General features: G+C 32.4%; 1 protein-coding gene across 2 annotated transcripts in view; it reads right to left on the reverse strand.

The window, feature by feature from the left end:
• yl (Putative vitellogenin receptor yl) overlaps window positions 1-26,031 on the reverse strand; it is a 129,381-nt gene that overhangs the window by 31,129 nt on the left and 72,221 nt on the right. For both annotated transcript variants that reach the window (XM_081743301.1, XM_081743309.1), the window contains exons 18-25: window positions 24,605-24,945; window positions 17,975-18,099; window positions 17,299-17,423; window positions 12,566-12,753; window positions 10,237-10,341; window positions 8,558-8,677; window positions 5,682-5,880; window positions 3,194-3,381 (exon numbers count right to left, since the gene is read on the reverse strand). In XM_081743301.1, the coding sequence (XP_081599427.1) occupies window positions 3,194-3,381; window positions 5,682-5,880; window positions 8,558-8,677; window positions 10,237-10,341; window positions 12,566-12,753; window positions 17,299-17,423; window positions 17,975-18,099; window positions 24,605-24,945 (1,391 nt within the window). The remainder of the gene's footprint in view (window positions 1-3,193; window positions 3,382-5,681; window positions 5,881-8,557; window positions 8,678-10,236; window positions 10,342-12,565; window positions 12,754-17,298; window positions 17,424-17,974; window positions 18,100-24,604; window positions 24,946-26,031) is intronic.

Here is a 26,031-nt window from a genome sequence, read left to right on the forward strand (position 1 = left end):
TGAAATTGACAGGTTTGAAAAAACATGTTTTAAAAAAAGAACGTTTTTTATGTTTAAAACATGTTTTTTTAAACATTTTAAACGTTTAAAACAAACTACTTTGTTTTAAACAACAAAAAAAAAAAACGTTCAAAATGTTTATTTTGTTTAAAACAATAATCTAAATAGGCATATATATTACATTTTTACACTCTTAGGTATTGTTTACCATCTGTATGCAACCGCTAGATCAAATTTCGGGAACTTCCCTAATCTCGATCCGCCCAAATGTTCAATTCCGCAGAAAGAAATCGGGATTTTTCCCGATCTCCGTTCACAGAATATGTAGCTTAGTTTCTTTGTGTTACGTTCTACTGGTCGTCTGCATTCTTAATCTTTAAACTCCCATTGACGCAACTGCTGTGTCAGGGCTTTAAACCTCAATGGCTCAGTCTTAAAACTCTAATGCTGGAAGATGGTTTTGGTACCAATTTATCCCTGAAAGATGCAGCTTTGCTAGTGTGCACTGAAGTAGTATATTTCATGTATGTGGGAGGAGGGTAAATAGTTTTTTTTTTTTTTTTTGTTGTTTACAACAGTTTTATTGGGGACTATTCCCTCTCTTGGGTGATAGATTCATAAAAATTTACATGAAGCAATGAAGTAGGTCACTACATGGTAATATCGTGTATTTGTACTTCTTGCTTATATGGGGGAGCAGGGAGGGGGCAAAGTTAGCCCATTTTTGGAGTTTAAGTTTTTTGACGTAAATTACATTTATTTTTACAACAAACATCAATAGCTCAGTCCTTAATTAAGCTAGAAAGATGATTTGGTACCAAAGTATTTTTGAGGGATGAAGCTTTCCGTCAGTTGCATTTTATGTATATAGGGGGTACGTATGTACGGCCGAGAGAGGGAGGATGAAATTGTTTTTTTAATTTTTCATCAAATTTTTTTCATCAGGTTTTGGTGGGTATTCCTCCCCCCTTTCTGGTACATGCATAAAAATTGGTATGTGAAGCAATGAAGTAGTCCCCTACATGATAGTAATCTGTATGTGTACTTGTTATTTATAGAGGAAGAGAGGGTCAAATTTGGTTAATTTACATTTATTTTCGGGACGGTCCCATATAACACAAGATATGCTTCTAGACTACTTCAGTGAAATATAATTCTTGTTCGTATACATGTGTGCAGCAAAAATGATTTGCATATGGACGTGGTACTATAGTGGGGGAGGGGAGAGTGTCTAATTCAATGAATGTTTTTCTTCGCATATATTTTTTAAAAATATGTCCTACATAAAACGAATTTACGCAATGGCAGCGATGTCTACCATTTCTTATATTATTGTCACAAGTATGTGGCCTACACATTAGCATCATTTTGTCAGCGTAGGGTGACTGCAAGGGTTGCCAAGGCCCTTTTCATATTTTTAATGATTTTTTATGTCTTCTTTTTCTACGAATACGGCGGGAATTTCACGAATATTACCTCATTGGAATTTGTGGTCTATAAGCTTTCCAATGGTGTAGAACTCCTGACTGTGATAATTAGGGGGGGGGGGGTCACCAGAGCCCCGAACGTGAGAGTCTACAATTTTGTTAAAATCCCTGGCGGGCGTCTAGAGTTAATTGGGTTGTTATGCCGTAGACAATAATCATTATTAGCTACCCATATTGCAGATAGAGATGTATCTTAAACTGTTTAGTTAAAATGTCATTTGCTCCTTGTAGGCTAGTCACTGCTCTTTTTGTGAGAACTATTCATTATTATGGAAATGATAGTGATCAAAAAATACACAAGTTTTGAATTTGTGAATTTGGATCTTAGAATAGTGTATAGTGTGTTTAACCTCCGTTGTTCTTGGAAATTAAGAAATGTTCAAATACTTCACTTGAATTTCTGATGGTTTAGTTATACGCACACTGATGTGCAGAATTTAGTTCAGTAATTGCTGTTATAATAAGAATATAACTCTGCTTGTAATTTACTTCATGCACAAATCCTGCGGAGGATTGGTTGTTGGTTAGAAAATTAAATTAGCTTCTTCAATCTGATATTTTAGTTGTTTTAAACATGTCCAACCAGCATCGAAAACAAAAACACGTTTAAAACAATTTGTTTAAAACGTTTAAAACAAACTGAATAAAACAACAGCCCTCGTTTTAAACGTGTTTTAAACACTTGTTTTAAACATTTTGTTTTAAACATATCAACCGTGGAAATTGAATAACGTGTGTGCCTGTCAGATCAGTTGCGCCCGACGGAGGGTTAATACAATAATTCTTTGCTCAATATTTATATGACTACTCATATCTAAAATAGTATATATTCACTAAAAATAATTGTAAGCTTCAAAATTAAGAACAATCTATAAACATTTTGTAGACAAAGTTCTAAGCATTTTAACATAAGTAGTCGCATTAACAAAACTCTGAATATTAATGATCATAAAGTTGGCATTTAATGGATATCCATTGAATGTATTCACAGTACGTAGTCTCTCAATAATGCTACCTACCTTTCGTTAAAAGACTATATATTTTGAACCAAATTTAAAAATTTAGTATTTTTGGCTTGAAACAAAAGATATCCAAGTTTGGTCTGGTTACGGTTAAGTGTAGGGCTTTTCAAAAGTGTCCAGTTCTTTTAAGACTACTATTTTTGAATATGGCTATTCCCATATAACAATTTAATTTCTATTGATATATTAGTGATGTTTGAAGCTGTTTTATCATTAGTCGATTATGTACAATATTCTCATATGTAACAATTTGTATTTATATCCCATAAACATGTAAAGAACGCAATGCATTAACAGTAACCTGCATTAACAGCATCACGAAATACATAAGTAAATTATTAATTTGATACGTATCCTATAACGTCTATCAACAAATGTGTCAAACTTTCATTGTTACTCAGTGAAATGGGAAGGTTGTTAGATTCTTTACTTCTGACAGATTCGTATGCTTCCCTCGTGCTTTGAAGCACATAGTAATAGAAATTCGTTTTCTTGTACAAACCATGATGAAAGTTAACTCCAATACTTGTCACTTCGCTACTTTTTGTTTACCCTAGGAGTAGTATTCAGTGTTCAAATACTGATTCTACATATATAAATCGCTATCTCAAATTTAAGGCAAGACTCATGTAGTAATAGCAAAATTTACTGCAATATAAGATATACTATGATCTTTAAAATTACCTAGAGGTTTAAGAGCAAGGTGTTGGCATAATGCGCTATCCTCGTCAGAGTTGTCTCCACAATCATCTGTTCCATCGCAGACCCAGTTCTCTGATATGCACTTCCTTGTCTTGCATTCAAATTCATTGGGAGCACAGCCACATTTTTCCTCATCTTCGTTGTCAGGGCACTCACTCACTCCATTGCATCTGAATAAATTTACAATTTGAATTTCTTTAGGATTAGAATGTGTATGTTGTTCTTTTGTTCTGAGTTTATTAAGAACACATTCTTAATGTACATATAGCATACATTCTTAATGTAACATTCTGTTACATTCTTAATGCATACAAAACAATAGTTTTAAAAGATTGTTCGAAGTAACTTGAGATAATCTACCAAAAGGAGTTTACATTTGATCAGATTTTAATCTTAGTTTGTATATTAGGACTCGAAATAATTGATCTGGTTAATGTCTCATTCCGAAACTATGATTAATATACAAAATAAGTCATGTGGCTTTTCGTATAGACATCCAGCAAATTGAGCCATAAAGTGTATTGCTACCATAGATTTCTACCTTTTCTTTCAACCATTTATATATATTTTTTACATATCTAAGTTAATTGTATGGTCAAGTCTAGCATTAAATTACAGGATGTTTTTTAAAATGCAATTAGTATCTGAGTAATGCTTGATTTAGACATTTCACTAATATACGAGGAGCATACTGTAATGATTTATATCTTCTCATTCCTGGTGCATTGGATTTTCATCCCAAGTATAAAGCTGGGAAGGCAGTTACAGGACCTAGGAGTTTCATCTACCAATTGGGAGAATCACTGGCAACGGGGACGACAGCAGCTGCCTGGTAGCCCATTTCTCGAACCCCTATATTAACGGACAATATGGGAAGTGATTATGAAGGACAGTGCTGGGCATCGTGATTCCTGTGTAAAGAGGGGATAGCAGCTACTGAAATCCATTGGCAATTTGTGGCAGTGTACGGAGAACACGCACCGTCGCGGAAAAAGTACACCAGGGTAGAAAGTTAGAAAGTGGGTAACACTTCTATGAAAAAGCGAAGCAGTTCTGGAAGGAAAGTGACAATCAGCCATCATCGCCGTGGTAGAATCATTCAAGAGAACAAATGCATCACATTCTCTGAAATTGAGGCTGCCACAGGATTAATCAGAACACCCTGCAGCCTATCGTGCACAATCACAGTTGGGAAAGGACAGTGCAAGGTGGGTTCCAAAACTTATCTACAGAGCAAAAGCAATGTGTGGACGTGTGCAGAGAACTTTTGCAACGCCATGATCTTGATCCCGAAGATTTCAGGTCTAGGCTTGTGTCTAGTGATGCGACTTCCTTTACCATCGTTAAAGAAATTTCCAACTACACCTCCAGCTGCAAAGCGCATGCCCACGGTCTTTTAGGACAGGAAAGACATTCTGACTGGCTGGAAAGTGGAGCCACGATCAACAGTGCAGCGTATGTGCAGATCCTCAGACATTTACGTCGTACCGTTCAAAGTAAGCTGCAATGAAAGGAGTGCTTAGACATGATAATGCACGTCTTCAAACCGGAAAACCATTGCAGCCATTGATCAACTAGAGTTTGCAGTGCTCCAACACTTCTACTATCCGGACTTGGCTCCCAGCGATTACCACTTGTTAGGGACAATGAAAAAAAATTTACGTGGTCGTCGGACTGCAACTACCCATGAACTTTAACAAGCTGTCCAAACATTGGTACGTGGGACTAAACAATTGTTTCTAGGAGAGTCTTCTGAAGCTGACACTTTATAAAAGTGCATAAAGATAAAGGGAGATTACATTGAGAAGGTAAACAATTGCTGTGTAATCTATATGAATAGGTCTTTAAAAAATTATACTACGCCCATCGTATAATATAGTCTATGATCTGAAGCAATATCTGTTGGTAAGATTAATATTTTAACTGGTATTTGAATTTGAAAGATTAAATATAAAAACATACAATCTCTCTTTATGAACAAATTTTCACTTTATAAAATTCGTGCTTTATAAAAGAGTTAACCAAATCCTAATATTTTGACGTTAATTTCGCTTATACTGAGATATTCAGGGAACCGAATCTTTAAAAAGTTATTTTCTCGAGTCCAATTCTCGTCAGAGCCTATTTTCAGCTTTTGATCGTTAGAAATCAATTCTGTTACTTTCTGGTTTTACAGAAGTTTAGTTGGATGGTATAGTCAATATATTAATTCTTAAGGCATTATTGCCAAATTTCTAGATCAGTTTCGAAAACTAAGCGCCTCCAAGCAACTCACAATGTTGGACTGATACGATTTACTTTTTTAAAAGCCCAAAAACTACTTCATAAATCTTAAGAGGAAGAAAATCAAAATGAACAATGTTCTGAGAAAACTAAAAATTTACATCGCCTTAATTTTGGTGAAGAAGCATATCTATTGAAAATACTTCAAATTATTGCCAAGATAAAATACAACCTATATAAAACTTACTTGGCTTCTGAAGGGAGGCAAATGCTTTCATTGGACGGACATTTGAAATATTCTTCTGGGCAGAATGTTGGCCTTTCAACTGCGTCGAAGCATTTTTCATCTGATTTATCACCACATTCATCTATGCCATTACACACCAAGATTTTATCAATGCAGTTTCCATTAGCGCATTGAAATTGCGATTTCTTGCACTCTTTTGCTGAAGAAGAAATGTCGAAAAGGTATTAAAACAAGGATAATTGAAATCTGAATAATACATGCTTTGTTTTTCATATCTGTGTACTGTAAGTTCATAGTAATAACCAAACTTTACAGATTCAAATTTTCACTTTTTTACTTAAGTATTTTTACTAGAAATATTTATACGGTAAGATTTCATTAAAAAAGAAAAATCGGAAACTAGTATAGGAATTTGACAGCAATAGGAAGTCAAAACTAGTCCAAAATAAACGTTGGAAAGTTAATGCAAGACGGAGAAAATTTTATCAACCCATTCAAGAAATACAATTTCAGTCTAATATAACTACTGAAAAACTAAATTGATGCATGATTGTATCTATGAAAATCAGGAATAAGTAAGTTTTTATTAATACGAAATATTCAATGGGAACACCACATCTTAGCGACTTATTTGCTTACATAAAAACGAACAAAGCTATTTGAAACTATACCTCATTGCTTGTGTTATATAATCATTTCAAGTATGTTTAAGCTTACCTATAACACCCCGAAAACAATACAGAAACTGTACCGTGGTGGATTTGCTATAATATATTGAAATGCAACATTTTAATTGCGACACTAAGCTATTCACTCAATCATGTAGGTATCCAATGGTGAAGGTGTTTGAAAGGTATAATTTTATTGCAGTCAGGTCATATCAGGTCGTCAATTAGAAGTTTTTACTCAAATGCATATATAATGCTTAAGCCTTTACTTTCTCAAATGGACTGTATAATCATCGTTTACACGATCTTAGTCTTAACACACTGAACAATGCGACTAACACATCGCCATTACACTCAACAGAAGTGAAAGCTACAAACAAGCGTTAGAGAAAAAATTCATCTCTATCGTAATGAGAACATAATTTCAATTACGCAGATTCCAATAGATGGCATGAAACCGAACAAGGCAACTTTACTAGTCTACAGTATTTGCTGTTAGTTTTATAACCAACTAACTGCTTTCTCGAAACAAGGCTACTCGATTTGTTAATACTGATACATACATAGGTGTACAACACTTATTTCACACTAAGATATATTATTTCCGGTCCTTTTCCTTGTATTTCTTTTAACATGCACACTTCTCTTCCGTCGATCTCTGCTCCGAGATTCTCTACTATTCTTCACTAACTCGAAACTCCACTGTATGTACTGTAACATTCTTCACAGACAAATCACCATTACATCTTCTCCAATACAATTTATTTACATTCACACTAAGTTCAAAACCCACTAACATTCTTCACACACTATTCACCATTACAGTATTATTTATAATTCTGTCCAATCACAACTGTACATAAATGTTAATATTTTGGCTTGAAATAAAATTTCACTTGACCGAAGATCATTCACGTTTCCTTGATTTTATATAAGGCTAAACATGCAGCATTTTTCTAAGAGGTGCATGGCCAGCTTCCCCTCCCATTCCATATGTCTAACTTTGGTTGTTTTCTTGAGTAAAAATGAGAATGAAAGCTAAGTTTTAAGTCCCACGGTTATGCCGGTTAGGCTAAAGGAGACTGATTATGAGAAATGAAAATGAAATGAAATGTGAGTTTTACATCCCACGGTTATGCCGGTTAGACTAAAGGAGACTGATGAGAGATGAATGAAATGGTGGAATGAAGTGGGAGGAAACGGGAGAACCGAGAAAACCCACGCACACGGTGTATGTCCACCACAAAGTTCACTTGGCGGGATCAGGGTTTGAACCCGGGACCCCAAGCACCAGAGGTGAACCTCTACCACAACCACCGCGGCCCTTTCTTGAAAAGTTCTAAGAAACTATTTCTTTGAGAAATTAAAATTACTTGTTGCTAACATAATGGGCAATTTCATGTCAAATTAGTGTATATATTGATTACAATTATGGTATTAATCCATGCAATATTCCATTCATGGAAACATAGTTTAAGATTATTGAAGTAATATATTTGGAAGAGTTTACTTCAAGCTCAAGTTTTTTTTTTAATTCTGTAGTACTGTTTTTGTCATGAAGACGTTGTAATGTCAGGGGAGAGGGGGAATTATTAAATACAATCCTAAATACTATATCGCATCTGTGAATAATAATCTAATTGCCAATGTGTCAATGCCAACCTCAAATATCTGCTTATTGATTGTCAATGACCTGCGTAAAGTCACATGGAATTACTTTGATAACATTAAGAGATTACGATATTCAACCGTTCTACGCGTAGGAAAGACTGCTAGTATACGATCTAACAGATTAATATCCAAGCAGCTCATTGTAAAAGTTTAAAAAATAAGTTACTAATACATATTAGCTAGTAACTACAAATTTAATATTAACTGAAAATAATAAATTTCATGTATATTATTTCCTATAGAGAGAAATTTTATATTATACTCTTCTTCATAATTTTATCTTTCATAAGTTGTTAAAACAGAAATACTGCATTTGTTCTAAACATTGTGTAGGTTTTATCATCTAGTTCTAAACCAGTTGGTACAAAAAGAACTGAAAAGTTTATGAATGACAATGATTGTGTACGCGGAGGATTGGAGAAAATAATTCGAATTATGCGAAGTGGAGTAATAGTATAACAAAGCTGAAAAAGGAAATTAAGATTCTTATACTAAACCGTTCTTTATCAACAATTTGAATAAATTATTTTATCTTACTTTTGCATTTGTCGTGTTCGTCAGAACCATCAGTGCAGTCTACTTCGCCGTCACATTCAAGTTCTTTCGGTATACAAGTTCCAGTGAAGCATCTGAATTCTCGCTCTGGTGCACAAGTAACTGGAATATATTAAATTCGTGGAAAAAATGTTAGAAACTTAAATTTATTCTGTGGCCATTTTCGGACTACAAACTTCTGCGATGTATTGAATACTTTAAAAACTTTTAAATTAAGTGCTTATATGACTTCAAATGTTCTATCAATATGAACATCTGAATGAGTCAAATATTGTAAGTTATTGTGAAAAATAATTATTTCTATAGTATTAACCAGGAAATGCTGAAAATTAATACTTAACATATTTGAAGAAATAATAATGTAATTAATATATATATTGTACTTTAATAATATGAATAAGTGAATTCATTGAGAGTTAGTAATGGAAACTAGTTAAATTATTTAAATATCAAACTCTCAGTTGTTATATTTTAATATTGTAACTTTCTACCGGTATATTGTTACAATTCTTTTAGATTATGACTTAACCATTTTAAAACGAACTCCCAGTTTAGACCTCTAAATCAGGTCCGTAGTTAGCCCCAGTTTAGACCTCTAAATCAGGCTTATTTTCGAGCCCACCTGATTTTTTTTTCTTTAAGAAGTCAAAAATGAGGTGAAGTTAGTCCTCATTACTAATTCTCTGTTCCCCTGACAATGTTCTGGTTAAGGGCCAGCCCTAGATGCTCTTTTCAGATTTGAAATTATTTTAAATGTCCGATGATCCATCACAATGTAGTTGCTGGAATGTAATTGGTCTTATGTTAAACTGTCGAACGTTATTGGTATTACACTGGAAATCGAACTCTGAAACAGATTAGTTTCACTGAAAAAGTGATTTAATATTCAGGGTGATTGATTACGGCTTAAGAACTGGTTCATTGTTGCAGAAACAAAATGTCAATGGTTTTTAACCCTGTTCCAAACTAACTCCGTTGGAACTTTTACACCTTTTTTTTTTTTTTCAAAATATCTGTCTTATTGCACCTAGTTTTATCCAAAGATCTAATAAAGGTTTAACTAGAACACCTGTATACATCTAACGTGAATTTATAATACAGGTGAGTGTCCCGACAATCTTCGGAATATTGATTTAAGCTCTAATATACTGTGACTTGCTATTGCACAGCGTATACTTTTCCCAATTCACTAGTTATTTTAGCTTCAAAAAATCTCAATACATCTAATATAATTAACTTGTGTGCGCGTTTGTTAATGACCAATTTTCGCATCCCTAGAGTACTACTGATACTATTATGATTTTGCAGATGTTCAGTTTCAATTTTCTGGATATTAGTCGCGAAAATATGTTTTTGTACCTAATAGTGTTGTATATAACTACTACTACTACTATTATTATTTGTGATAATTATACTTAATTTTTTTATTGCTGAGACCTTGTAATAGGTGGAAATGGAAGTTTTCTATTTTAAAGTGATTCTTACGTGTTATTGATCTGAGTTTTTTCGTGGCCGAATTCTTTACATATTAAGATCATAGTCATAAGATAAATGGACAAAATACTATTAAGACGAAGTTAGCGTACACAAGCAACTGGTCAAGGCAATATTTTAATACTGAAGTAATACTTTGTGATTATTAACTTAAATTCGGAACTTACCTAGTGCACAATCATCTTCATCCGATCCATCAGCGCAATCTGGAGTGTAATCACATCTCATTGAAGCCACAATACACTGGCCACTGCGACAACGGAAGTGAGTATCTGTAAAGAGTTTGAGAAACCTCTTACGTATAATATTGAACGATATTAACAGGAATTTTACCGTAGTGGAATATTCATGTATTTGTTCAAGAACAGTTACTTTAGGGAATCTTAGCTTTAGTCCAGAAGAATATAGAGGGGGAAAATTTCAAATGGCGAACAAATTCTTTACGAATTAAATTCTTTTTGAAGTTCTCTCAATCCGTATCCTAATTGTAGTTTCCTTGAATGAAAATAGTATGAAGAAAAATTTATTCCCTGGGTGAGATTTTTATCTAATCAAAAGAATTTTAGATATACGCTTTATTGCTGCTGAACCAGCTATTCAAACTGACTATAGATGTTCAATAATATTAAAGTCTAAGGATTACCGGGACAGGTGGGAGATTACTTCATCCTGTTTTCTCAAGCCACGACTGAAAAAGTAAGGCTATGTATTGACACATTCTCTTGGAAGACTGTTTAATTACGAACAGCATCTGCGTCATAGGATGTACCTGGTCACTAAAATTTCTAGTTACTGACTAGTACGTCTTGATAGTAATAGGACTAATGCATCCCATGAAGTTCAGGCCGAGACTAATAGAGCAGTTATGTTTCACAGTAGGAAGTAGACATTTTACTCTTTGGTTGTCCATTACAAATCAGGTCAGCTGGAAACAAAGATCATTGTAAATATTTTCTTCAATCATTATTGGTTCATGTTATGTTTTCAGCAACATTTTTTTCGCGCTATCGCTTGGTGGCATGATTGAGTTTTCAAAATTAGATCAGACTGCGAATACAGACATTGTAGAAATAGGATGTTCCACAGTTTTTTTTTTTGTTTGTTTTACCTCCATTAAGCCACTAGAGGAAATTACACGTGATGAAACTAGAATAAAATTGTTTATTGGACGTCGCCAATAGAGAAATTCAATCATTGTGAAGCAACCCGAGTCGCAAATTAGATTCCTCAAGGCGGATCCTGAGTTCCCTGAAATTTCGTGATCAGACAGTTCAGAAACAACTTTTTTGCGAATTACATGATTCACATGTTCACCAAGGTAGTCTGTCGCCACAAATTTCCAATCTGTTACCCTCATCGTATACGTAAGACCTTCTGTAGCACTCTTGCACAAAATCACCACTTATGTCAAGTTTTCGCCGTAATCTGATCAATGACGAATTCTGACTGTATTATGCTCTTCCGCCTGCAGAATTTTGTGGGACCTATGTTGAAATAATGAACTTACTCTTAATTTGAGAGATTTTCTTAGTGTATCCTGCCAATGTAATAAATTCTCAAGACTAATACAAGTTAATACAAGACATTTCTAATAGATTTCTATTTAGTGACTAAGAATAGGTGCACTGGACCAAATCTCAAATAAGATATTTCCTAAAAATACACACTGAAAGATCGATACTGCGTTAATCATTTCTTAAAATCTCCAACTTTGAATTTACATGATTTTATTAAAAATTTACTTTACCACTTATGTATAAAATAAACTAAATACATTTTAGGTAGAATTCAGCGCAATTTTAAAGTGGTATCTTTATTCGGACTGTAATGACATGCTATCTTTATAATAAAACAAATTTACTAATGTAACACAAGTATTGGACATTTTTCTTCAACTCCTAAATTATGGGTTCAAATATGTAGATAATGTTTTCTTGATTTTATCTATTTGCACTACAGCAAAACCATTGTTATACAGGATCAACAAATTAATATTTCTTTTTATTACTACAAAGTAAAGCTACCCGGAACAAAATTTAACAATTTGTTTTCTGATAAGGAAGTTTTAATTCTTTTCGAATTCAGTTATAATTAACTAGTTAAAATCAACATTTGAATTCTAGGATATTTAGGCGAAGTGCGTTAAACTATTTCGCATATAAAACTATGTATTTCTAATGGATTTAAGATTACGCATTATGAAACATTCAGTAAAGTGAATCATTTGAAAGTCTTATAGTAGATCTAAAATTTAATTGTACATTTCTAGTGCTCATTTAAATATATTAACATACAAGTTTAAAATGTTCTTTAAATGAATTACTAGTTTTCAAAATTGCAAAGTAAATTAGGCAAAATGTGTAAAGATGTGACAAGCTTTTATATCTCGAAAGTAACGAAACGACAGTTTGAAATTTCTATTTCTTTTATTATTGATTTCGAACTATCAGATTTTGTTACAAATTTTCTAATTTGCAGTTCTTATTCTAAACTCACCTGCATCACATGTTTCGTTATGGCAAGAAATTTCGTCTGATCCGTCACGGCAATTAGGTGTTAAATCGCATCTAAATTGCATTGGAATGCATTCTCCACTTCCACAAACAAATGTATTGGCTGCACAGTTCTTTGTTACGCAATTTAGCTCGTCCTCTCCGCTATCACAGTCTTTCTTCCCATCACAACTGAAATTTAGATTTTCTACACATAATGAAAAAGCTCTACACAAATTCAGAAAGAGCTTATTAAGAAAGCAATAAGAATTAAAAATAGAGCATTATTCAATGTATAATTGAGAAGTTCGGAATCAGACGCCATCTTAAGTATGGTCTTCAGAACATCTTTATTTCAGAGTCAAATACGTTCAAAGATAGTAAAATTATAATTAGGTATGCAGATGACCTTTCCTCTCCTCTTAGTATTATTTCTGGGGTGCCTCAAGACTCCAATCTTGGTCCTTTGTTTTTGTTACATACTAATTAAAGTGTTGAGAATTTGACATGTGTATTATATGCAGATGATAAAGCTTTTCAATGTAATTGAATCTATTCAGGGTCCAGTAATTTGCAAAAGAATCTAGATATAATAAGTGGTCTGAAAAGAATTTTATTCCCTTAAACTACGATAAGACATGAGGAATAAGATTTTAAAGGAAAATAATAAATCCTTTGATATATAAGTTATCATAGCATTCAGTTTGTCAAAGATTTAGGAATGATATTGGACAAATTGTTTTTTCAAAAAGGTTTTCAAGTAGCAATATCTAAAAGAATTTAGCTATGTTGAAATTGCTCTATCAAAAAATTTAAATCTAAACTTGTAAAATCCTTCACAAGTGTAATATGAGATCATGTTTGGAACACTGCACAGTTATCTACAATAGTAAATTAGGATATTTTAGTAATTCCATGAGATAATTCGAATGTTTTCTTAGCTTGGATATGATGAAAATTTAAAGTTTTAAGAGAGATGAGCTTGTCAGATGTTAGGATGAATTTGAATCTTAGACAGGCGTTGTCTGCTTTCGTGAAATTCATGCTATTTTATTGGAAGATTTTCTTTTAGTAAGAATTTTTTGTACAAAAATGAGTTTTTTCCTTTTGTTACTAAGAATTTGTTTAGTAAATCTTCAATTCATAATAGCATTATGACCACAAATTTTAATCAGTATTAGATTTGTTTCATAATAATTTTGATAAGGTGAGTGTTCACTTAAACCTTTAATTTACATTTGGTTTTTATTTAAGTATTTTTCTAAACTTATAGAAAATGGCACCAACCAGAGAGCAATTTTAATTTTGATGTTAGGATAATTTTCTTTTTCCTTTTCTAATTTTTTTCTTTGACCAAAGTTTTTAAATTTTGTGGTTTACTTAAATGAAATATTGTCTCATTTAACTTTAGTCTTGTGAATGAGTTTTTTTTTTGTTTGTGTGTGTGGTGTGTGTGTGTGTGTGTGTGTGAGAGAGAGAGAGAGAGAGAGAGAGAGAGAGAGAGAGAGAGAGAGAGAGAGAGATATTCAGAATTTATTTTTGTAATTAAACCTATGTTTTGTCTTTACAAAGTATTAAAAAAATAAAGGTTACAAACTTTTCATTAAATCTTGTGAATAGTATTTTTTATACTTTGTACCGTGTATTTTGCTTGCGTGCATCTTAAATGTTGAAACATATTGCATGTTATGTATTTTGTAATTGTGATAATTTTCATTAAGTTCTGTATCAACATCTATTTTCTATTCTAGCATGTTTTGTTTTCTACTTGTATGCGCTTTTTTGTATTTTTCCCCCCTTTGGCGCACTTGTGGCCTGTACGCAGTTTGTTGCCAATAAAATTTACGAGGGTCGTTCCGAAATTAATGTTTCCCACTTTGTGTTGATTTTGTATGTCCGTGCCAGATGTCTGTAGTGCTAATGCTTGAACCTTCCTCTTATTTGCAGCTGGTCCCGTTGTTCTGCGGTAGTTGGCGCCAGCGTAGAAATGTTCCAAAATTAGTGATATGGACGTGCGTATAAAATAATGTGAGATTGAATTCTTCACTGCTGAAGAAATTTCGCCGATTGAAATCCATCAACGCTTGGTAAAGATTTATGGAGATACAATAGACGTGAGCAATTTGAGGCGATGGGTACGGCATTTTCAAGGTGGTGAAAAAAGGGATTCATGACAAGCCACGGCCCGGTAGACCCTGCACAGCTATCATCCCTCGCAATGAAGAGTCTTTATCAAATCATCCGTGCTGATCGCCGGATAATGACCAGAGAATTGTGTACAAAGCTGAATGTGGCGAACGTTTTCAAGACTCGGAAGCTGCTGTCAAAGCTGTAAGAACGAGGTTAGCCTCAGCTGGTTCCGATTTTTACAAGCGCGGCATGCAGGCTCTAGTTCATTGTTGGCAAAAGTGCATAACGAATGGTGGGAACTACGTGAAAAAATTAGTCTGTAGCTGAAATATTGCTCTGTTTAGCTGTGCTGTTATGCATCTCCATTAGCTTACATGAAAAAAAAAAAAAAGGCATTACTTTTGGAACGACTCTCGTATTACTTTTAAAGAAAATATTGGGGAATGTATTGAAAAGGCATTTCGAATGCAGAGGTAAAATCTTACAACTTTTGTTCGAAATATTCATATCTTCAGTACGTAAACATCCAATACCTCAGATTAAATTTTGTTGACTGCATGTTTAAAAGTGGGAAATTGCGATGTGTAGCCCATAGCACTTAAAAATATGTTTCACACTATTATGATGGTACATAATTTATCTTTATCCAAGGCAACAATTAAGTATTTCAATATGGATATCTTTTAGAAACCTGTTCCTTAGTATTTTCAAAGTACAGAAACTTGTTGCATACATTGTTCCTTTTTTTTTTTTACGCAATTAATAAAAAGTAATATTGGTTGCCGGTTCCTAGGACAGTTTTTATCCTTTAAATATAGGATGTACTGAAATGCGTTAAGTTTTAAAAGAAAACCATCGAAAAACTATCAAAGTTATCAAGTGTATAACTGAAAAGCTTAACACAAAGTTTTGGTTGGACAACTTAGTTCTTAAGGTGTAGTCTCAATATCCAGGGTACAATCCGCGGCAAAAAACCTGCAACATGAGAATATAAGTTTATTGTGAAATGACGAAGTCTTTTGCTCCAAAATAAGTATGCACTGTGAAATGACGAAGTCTTTTGCTCCAAAATAAGTGTGCACGGGAGGAGGCCGAAGTTTATCCTGGCGTGATTCGTTCCACTTAGACGTTATGTTCATTCCCTTGTGCTGTTAGGTGTAGTTTCACAAACTTATATCCTCATGTTGCAGGTTTTTTGCCGCGGATTGTACAATTTCAGATATTTCAATATTTCAACAATGTTATAGGGTTTTTATTTTTTTAACCTCTACAGTTCATAACTGGACGTTACTTTAAATCAAATTTACAAATCAATACTATTCCAAGTTGCATAGTAAAATAAAACTAGTAAATCAGTTTAACAGGCAAGTGTCAAGGTGTGGTAGTTTAAAAAAAGATGGTTCATCAAACTCTCTGTGATATTTCAACTATTGTGTTGCAATTTTTCTGCTTCAAAACAATGCATTGAAATAAATTAGTTGACATAAAACAGAAAAGTGAAAATATTAAAACTTAAAGGGTTTCTCGGTCAGTTAAGGACATATGGCATTGATACGAGTTTACAATCAATTGTAGATACAAGAAAAATTAAATTTACGAACACATTTATCATCAAAATTAGTGAGAAAAGTCTTATCTATCGAAGATTCAGGTAGATTTGATATTAAGTAAGCATAGTGAGTGGGGACGTAAATGGAAATTTAGAAGAGGTGAGCCTAAGGACTATTCTTTAAGATCATAACCTGGACGGGACAATATAAGTTATACAGTATGCTAAAATTAAATTTAGTTTACAATTCAAATGGGAGGGAAATTATTCCTGGTTAGGATGTATGGTTCTAAATTTACATTCATAGAGGAAGTATGGTTTAAGAGAGTAGTAGTAGTCCACCCATTCCTCTCTTCAAATCATACTATCTGCATACGACTTTCAAAATATGGAAATTAATTCTACAGATGCATTTAATGTTAGACAATTTGAGGAGTTCTTTATTGAAAACATTTTTAGTGGAATAGTTATTCGTGTAATGCTTATGGATATTTGATGCATGAAATTTATATTCGATTGATGTCTAGGGACAGACGATTCGGAACGATTGAGTGGAGAGAAAATTAATCAAATCTACATTCTTTCAAGATCCTTAATTGACCATATGCATTTGATATTGCATATTTGCCCTATAAGTATAGAAAATGGGAAGATACGGTCCCCACAAAAGTTTGCTCTGGTTCCGCTGTTGTGGATTTTAAAATTCAAGCAAATATACATTGGACGAACCAACTACACTGTCCATTTTTGTAATTATGTAACCTATGAACAACCTATTAATATTCATGAATATAAAGTAGATTTGATTTTACAATTGATGAATTACTATTTTTAAAGGCTAAAACATCATTGAATCTACTGTACTTAGTGTTCAGTATCACTAAATGTCAATGTATATATCAACTGATTATGTTATTGACAGTATTCAGTATTGCTATTTCGCTTTAGTACTATCACTGCGAACAAATACCACCGTAAGTCAAATTTCTCTATTAGACTGCAATTTGGATAAATAGCTTTCTTAGAACTACACTTTCTCAGTAACTTTTCCTACTTACCGCCATTCTTTTTTAATACAAACTCCATCCTTTTTGCATTTAAACTCGTCAGGAAAACAAGTAATTGAACGGGTACAAGTTAAGTTGTCTGCTTTGAGGGACATATCGATTGGGCAAGCACATACCTACAAGGAAAAAGGAAAGATTGCATTAATAATGTTAATAGGACATGCTGGTACACATCTAAGATACAAATTACAAAAGATTTTTCCGAGTCCAGTAAAGAGAAACCTTTATGCATATTTAAGTTATATGAAATGTGATTACGTTTCAATGACTGCAACAACAAACTAATGAAATTTTGCACGTCGCCTATGCTGACTTGTCAAAAATGAAATAATAGCAGTATATTCAGATCACAGTAACATCTTTGTATTTGTGGAAACCTTACCACTAACCACCTGGAAAAGCCTCACTTTCATATCTATGCTGGGCACACAATTAGTTTGCCTTAGATTGCAAACTCTTTCCATAGCTGAGAGCAGAAGGCTTTTAAAACAAAGCCAAAGAACTCTGCAAATAAAGTTGTATATTGTATTTTTTTTTTTTTATTAATGAGAAACTAAAATACTTAAACACCTTTGATTCAATAGAGCTGCTATTCTGGACTTCCTTGCCGGTACTACAATAGGAGATGCAATTATATATTCAATTTTATCTTAAAATATGTACTTACTTTGCTGTTTGGTACAACGAGGCAAACATGACTGCAGTTACCATTGTTCACTGAACAGACATGAGTTGGGATCTTGTCAGTTGTTATTGGAGCTAGTTTCATAAATGGTTCCTCCTCATGCACATCTAAATAAAAAAATATATAAATTACAGAGGTGAAGAGTTTATAAGTAGTAAAAATACCTAATCAATATTACATTATTGAACATTATTGGATAAAGTGTACCAGATGAACATTAAAAATTAGACTAGAGCAATTAACTTTTTGTTCACAAAATTAGCTATCAGATTAACCATTAAACAAAGTAGCTCTTACTTTCACAAAACCTACCCTTTGATTTCTTTTTGCCTAGAGAAAGAAATTTGAGAGTATTTACAATTATCTTAGGAAAAAATCGTTAAGTAGAGCTAAGGAAAATGCAGACAAAACTCCCTCACCCACAAATAGTAGTTTGAATTTAAAAATTAATAACATTCTAATATAGGCTATATTGATTTCTGAAATAAGGAAGTAAGAATCATTTGAGAAAATTTGAACAACTCGCGGTCAATGAACTTTATCTTCTGAATTTTCAGAGGAAAAAGGAAAATAGTGGATAATACCATAGCACAATTAATGGAAAGAGTTAAAATGTTGGAGCAGAGAGCAAATTAACGTCATTCATCAGTCAACTTTTATTTAAGGAGTGAAAAAAAAGGAGTTACCTAAAATATATATTCGTGTGATTCAATGAATTGTGTTCCCGCTAGGCCTTTATTTTTAGTAGTTTATCCGTGTGTAAAATTTAATAAAATCTGACATGAAGTTATTTTTTGATTTAGCTCTTCGAATATAAACTAATCAATATAAATTATGAAAATACTTGGGCTCATCACTTCTACCCGGTATACGGCCAAAACCTCGCGTGGCCAAAATCTCGCTGGGACAAAACCTCGCCGCGAATGAAACTTTTCTTTAAAATTTACTCAATGTGTTTCCTAATATGCAATTTAATAATACTAATAATAATACTAATAATAATAATACTAATAATAATAATAATACTAATAATAATAATAATACTAATAATAATAATAATACTAATAATAATAATAATACTAATAATAATAATAATACTAATAATAATAATAATAATAATAATAATAATAATAATAATAATAATAATAATAATAATAATAATACTAATAATAATAATAATACTAATACTAATAATAATACTAATAATACTAATAATACTAATAATACTAATAATACTAATAATACTAATAATACTAATAATAATAATAATACTAATAATAATAATAATACTAATAATAATAATAATACTAATAATAATAATAATACTAATAATAATAATAATACTAATAATAATAATACTAATAATAATAATAATACTAATAATAATAATAATACTAATAATAATACTAATAATAATAATACTAATAATAATAATAATACTAATAATAATAATAATACTAATAATAATAATAATACTAATAATAATACTAATAATAATAATAATACTAATAATAATAATAATACTAATAATAATAATAATACTAATAATAATAATAATACTAATAATAATAATAATACTAATAATAATAATAATACTAATAATAATAATAATACTAATAATAATAATAATACTAATAATACTAATACTAATAATACTAATAATACTAATAATACTAATAATAATAATAATAATACTAATAATAATAATAATAATAATAATAATAATAATAATAATATGCAAAACATCGTGTGCGTGGGCTTTCTCGGGTTATTCCCGTTTCCTCCCACTTTCTTTATTCGATCATTTCCTTCATCCTGGTCATCTAGTCTCCTTTAACCTATAGGACATAATCAAGGGACGTCGTAAAAACTCGTACATTATTTCATACTTTCATAAATATTATTAGATTTTTGTTAACATTTTAAGTTTTTGGATGTTCCAAAGTTCACGAAACTAACCTCGTTAGTTGTTATTACTTTCCTAATGCAGACTTTCTTTCCCTATAACCAGTTTAAAAACATCCTGTCGCCCTACCTTCACATTGAAATCCTCTAATACAGAAATAGAATTTTCATATGGTGTCGCGGGACTTGGTCAAATACCCGTGATACTTCTTCTGAAACAGCGTCTTTTATACCGTCATCCTTATCATCTGTTGGAACATTTACATTTTGGTCAGCCGAGATTTTGGGTATGGCGATATTTTGGTCAGCCGAGATTTTGGGTATGGCGATATTTTGGGGCGCCAGGTTTTGGCCCAGCGAGATTTTGGCCCAGCGAGATTTTGGCCCGGCGGGGTTTTAGCCAGGCGGGGTTTTGGCCAGGCGGGGTTTTGGCCAGGCGGGGTTTTGGCCAGGCGGGGTTTTGGCCAGGCGGGGTTTTGGCCAGGCGGGGTTTTGGCCAGGCGGGGTTTTGGCCAGGCGGGGTTTTGGCCAGGCGGGGTTTTGGCCAGGCGGGGTTTTGGCCAGGCGGGGTTTTGGCCAGGCGGGGTTTTGGCCAGGCGGGGTTTTGGCCAGGCGGGGTTTTGGCCAGGCGGGGTTTTGGCCAGGCGGGGTTTTGGCCAGGCGGGGTTTTGTCCCGCGAGGTTTTGGGCGGCGAGGTTTCGGCCTGGCGAGGTTTCGGCCTGGCGAGGTTTCGGCCTGGCGAGATTTTGGGCCGCGAGGTTTTGTCCCGCGAGGTTTTGGCCAGGCGAGGTTTTGGTCCGCGAGGTTGTCGCCGCGAGGTTCTGGCCGCGAGGTTTTGTACCCAAACCCTTCTACCCTATACAAAGAACTATTTAGAACCTACACTTCGTTTACCTTCAGATATTTGAAGGAATGTAAGAAGAGGAAATAAGAGATACTTGCATGATAATTTCAAATGTAGGCACTTAGAAAAATCAACTCTCATACACTTTTCCTGATTCTTATATGATACGGATGATAATGCTACCTGGCTTCTGAGTTGCTAGATTTGGCATTCAGTCTACGAACATTTCCAAAATGTAGTCCAGCCTTTGCCCAGTTCAAGTGTAATCCAAGACTCATTGAAAATTATCTAGTTCCTCTATATTATTGGATTTGTATAAAACTTTTCGTTAATATCTCGAATGTATTTCAGGCATTGAGTTTTGAAGTTACTTTTCTAGAATCATCCTTTCTATGATTTTTTAATCGTAGTTCTGACTCCACGGTCTGTGTCCCTACTTTTAGAAAAGAAAAGTGTTCCTGTGAATTTGCGCTTGGTTTAATAGTATTTAACACTATAAATGAAGTTTTCTTATAAATTTTTTTTAAGGGTTGAAAATTAAGTTTTCATTTGTTCTATTCTTTATTTTGCGAAAGGTCATTCAACCATGCCTTAAGTTTACAAGAAAATCAAATTTCAAAAAATTTTGTATTTTGCATTTCTTTCAAAAATACAATGAATTCATTTAGAAGAAATTTCTGGTAATGTTCGCAGTTATATCTAAACTGTATACAGATTGGAAGTAGTAAAATAATAGTTTTCCATTGAGCTTTGTGGAAAAAAAAAATAGTTTCTATTTTGGCGTTATCTATATAAAATGCTACGTTTGTGCGTTCGGGACCAATTTCTTTCGACGATAAGATCTGAAATCTCAAACTCTAGAAACTTGCAGATCACTTGATAGATACCAAGTAAAATTTCGTGTAAATTTGCCAGTTTATATTTTATTATATATATATATATATATATATATATATATATATATATATATATATATATATATATATATATATATATATATATATATAAATTTCTATTCAGCGTTTTAGGAATAATTTTCAGTCCATAAGATTAACATTGTCGCTAGGACTTTAAGGTTATCTTCGTGTTAAGCAATTACTAGAAGAGCTATCTAAGCGGGTTAACGAACATTGCAGATGCTTGTTTTATATCAATAGAACTACTTCAGACGCTTTGCTTTAAAATAAATTACAAAATTCATTGCATGCTGGCAACTTCAAAAGCCTGTAGAATAGCAATAAAGAATTCTGAATTTAAATGATGAAATAAAAAAAAAGAATGAATTTGCCATCATCTATTAAAGTGTCTCAAACTCACACCAACCTCTACATATTAAAAAGCTGTGTCGATAATTTCGTCTATAGCAATTCACTCCCGTTGTGAGCTTTATTCTAACTTGTATCTAAAAGGGACATGTACCGATATAATGAGGAGGAGGTTAGTGTTCATTTATTAGAATTGTGTGTTGTGTAGACAGCATAAATTCAGCTAGTTTAAATATAAAATTAAAATAGTTATCGTTCTTTTGTAACCTTAATTTTATTATTAACATTAAAAGGATTTTTTTCTCCAGGAAAGTTGTTTCAGCTTTTCTGGAGAGAATGTTGTTCTTAAACCTATAACATTATGTACACTCATGTCCAAAATGATTGTTGCATATCTATAACTGTCTTCTTGTAAGAATATAATTTGATAATGATGTTGCAGGGCACTTTTAATACTGATACTATGTGTATAATCGGGAAATGTATATTTGTGGTAAATTTCATAGGAAAAGAATTATAAATACGAAAATTAGAATGAGTAAATAAATGTTGCTAAATGGAGAAGTTTTGTTTTCGTTTTATTGTTCTTATTTACTGCTCTTTTGACATGAAATTTGCCACATATATGTCTTTACTGACTATACACTTACTAACATTATAAGAAATACCGGGCGAATTCGTTATCAAATTATATTCGTAGAACATATTTAGACATGCGACAATAATTTTGGACACGAGTGTATATTTCAAAATTAAATCTTATAGGTATTCCAAGTCAAAGGGAATGATTATATTTGCCACAAATTTACCCCTAAGCAAATTATCTTGCTGAAAGTATACAGGGTGGCCTAAAAGTAGATATACACCCCCTGCGTTTATCAAGTATAACATTTTAGCTTATAGGTTTAATGCTTCAGCTGTTCTGAGCTTAAGGTATAAGTAAAAAGACATTAAGAACAAATAATAAAGAAACCAAGTCTACCTGATTGATAACAATAAGAAATGACATAAAAAGCAATGAGTATAAGTATGAGACTGTATACCTAATTTTGGGCAACCCTGTATTTTCAAAGTCTAAAATTATTTTATACAAACTTCTAGAGGTGCAATAATTCATTCTAGTATCTCAAGCAACTTCGGTACACACAATTCTGGTATTTTACAAATGAAAAATTATTACACTTCTGGAAGTTTACAGAAAATTAACTAATCTGAATTTGGAAATAAGATACTTGCAGCGCTATAGCTTGATCAGAATATACTTCTGGCAGAATTTGTGATTGTGTTTCTGGTCAATAATATCCACTTCGAATAGGAAATTTTGAAGTTATCAAATATTTGTAACTTATTAAATATTACAGGTTCATGGACTAATTTTTGTTCATGAGAAAACTTACTATTTTGAAAAATCACCGTAATAATTATTATAAAACAAATAGGGAAAGGAAACCGATTTAGTTTCCTAGGTTCAATAATTACACGAAACTAAGAAAACTTTTTCTTTATACATTTACAATTGGCACTCTTAAAATTGAAAAAAAATAGTCTGGAGATGATATTCGTTGTGCTTAGTTATACAGAAAATACTTTTGAAATCAAAGAATTATTCTATTAAATTACTTAAGGCATAGTTTTGGAAGGTTCCGCAAAATACGAAATAAGTTAGAAACACAGACAAAGGATATATCCTTTGTAGTTAGAAATTGTTTTGCCAAATTTTCAACCTTTAAACTCAGAAGACGTTCGAATGATTCAATTTAAATGTGGCCGAATAGTTTACACCACATTAACGAAACATTTTATTTAAATCCAATAATAATTATGGAATAGTTTTTAAAATTTAAGTAAAGGGTACGGGATTAAACTTTTATGAGGATGAACTGAGCGAAGATTAGACTCCTGGAAATTTCTTAAATCCAGAACATTCACTATCAATTCAGAATCTGGTAAATTAATAGCATGACTACACTAGCATCATACAAGGGCCAATTATGAAGTCTCAATGTGAAGGTACTTTCAAATATCTATACATGGAACTAATTCATAAAAATCCACTCTATAGTTTTTAGATTTTATTCATTCAGAATAACTGAATAGGTTTGAAAGTTAGTTCATATAAAGACGTAATTGAAACGCTCTATTCAAGCGGGTGGGGTTCAGCATATTGCTGCTCTACCACCTAACCCTTGTCAAGGAAGTACATTCAATTTTAAGTAAATTATAATAATAATAAAGGATACTTCGTAATCATATTAGTATAAATATTTACACATGTTAATATGTTTATAAAATTCTCTTGTAGCGGAAGATTGAATAATTAAACTGTACAAATAAGTACAAAACTACTACTTCAATCTTATTCAGTTATTAGTTACAATGTTAAATTCCAGACATTTCCTTCATAATTTTATCCTGTAAGATTCGGGATTAGAAATCTTCGGACATATTGGAATATAATCTATCTTATTATCGAACGAATTTTTAATAGTATTTATTATTAAAGAAAAGAAGCTTGAGATTGGGTTGGAATAACTAATATATTTTCATATTCGAATACTTGAAACTATTCGAAAAATTTGTCTCTTTTAGAAAACTTACCAAGTGTTAGTCTCTTGTTTTTCTTATCTCCTGAATATTTAATTGACCAGTATAACATTTGGCTATAAAGGTTGGTCCAAAAGATTTCCCTGTTGACGATAACCATGTCAGAAAGAGATCCTGATAGTCTCTTCCACATGTGTCGATCAGACCCATCTACACTAGTGCTTTCAACTTTCTTACTTCCTGAGTCATACCAAAAAACACGCTTTAACTCAGGATCATACGAAAGAGCTGTTGGGTTGCCTTGCAACTTTTCGATAACGTGAACTCTGTTTCTACCATCCATATTAAATCTATCAATATGAGGTTTAGTTCCTGACAAAGCCACGAAGAGGTATCTGTAAAAAAAGAAAAAAAAAAAGTCTTTAGAATATGAAAAATTATTTTTGAAGAAGTGATTATAAATATCTGCTGAAGCGTGGACGCATGCAAGATTCAATTGTGATACGTTGTGTATTGCTTTTATGTAAATTCCAACCAAGGTAGGGCCGAATTGTTTCGCTCATTACAATAAAATAATTTACCAATTCAAAATTGGGGCATTCAGAGCACCAGGGATTGAAGTCAATTTTTGAGTCATTCTGGACTTATTTCATACTAAAGATCTCTATCTCATACTCCTTTCAGTTTCTAAAAGATTAATGCTCAGATATTGTAAATAAATCTTACCCAAAAACAACAATGTTCACTTTTTCATGTGTTTAAATACAGAACAACTATTATATCAACTTGGAAACTGCACGTTAATCCCTTCTGCTCTGAACGTTTCAATACGATATGTACAACACAAAGTCCACTATTGCAATTTTTTAAACAAAATTTAAATCAAGTATTTTATTACATAACATTAAGGGAATATACTGTATCTATCCGAGGATGGCGAAATATATGTACAATTTTACAGGCAAGCAAAGTTTGGCTTTATGTATTAAAAGGTTTAAGTTCACTGGTGAAAACTGAATAAGAATGGAAATAATAATAGTAATATACATATATGTTGTGTCCTCGTATCATTCCCTATCAGATTTACATCAGCAAAAGCCATAACCTGGTGAGTGGCATTCAGCACTAGGCTCTGGTTCCTCTGATTTTCCTTAGTGTTTTCTAGAACAAAATTGAATAATGGAAACAAAGCATCTCCTAGTTTCAGATCATTGTCGACGTGAAAGCTCTTAGACAAACATTTCCCTACTTTGAGTTTATAACTATATTGTGTATTCTACATGTAATTTTAAATATCATTTCTTGTATTTATGGGCAATAGGTGCTATTGAAATATGCACAAGCTAGTTAGAAGAAAATATGAAAAGAAATCAATTTAACACAATTTCCAATAATTTTATCTACATATAGGGTTAATTTTACTAACAATATTTTATAGGAATTTACAAGAGAATTGTCTAGTGATTATAATTGCTTCATCG

The sequence above is a fragment of the Thermobia domestica genome, chromosome 2 (assembly GCF_964235325.1).
Source record: "Thermobia domestica chromosome 2, izTheDome1.hap1.1, whole genome shotgun sequence".
Classification (NCBI taxonomy): Eukaryota; Metazoa; Arthropoda; class Insecta; order Zygentoma; family Lepismatidae; genus Thermobia; species Thermobia domestica.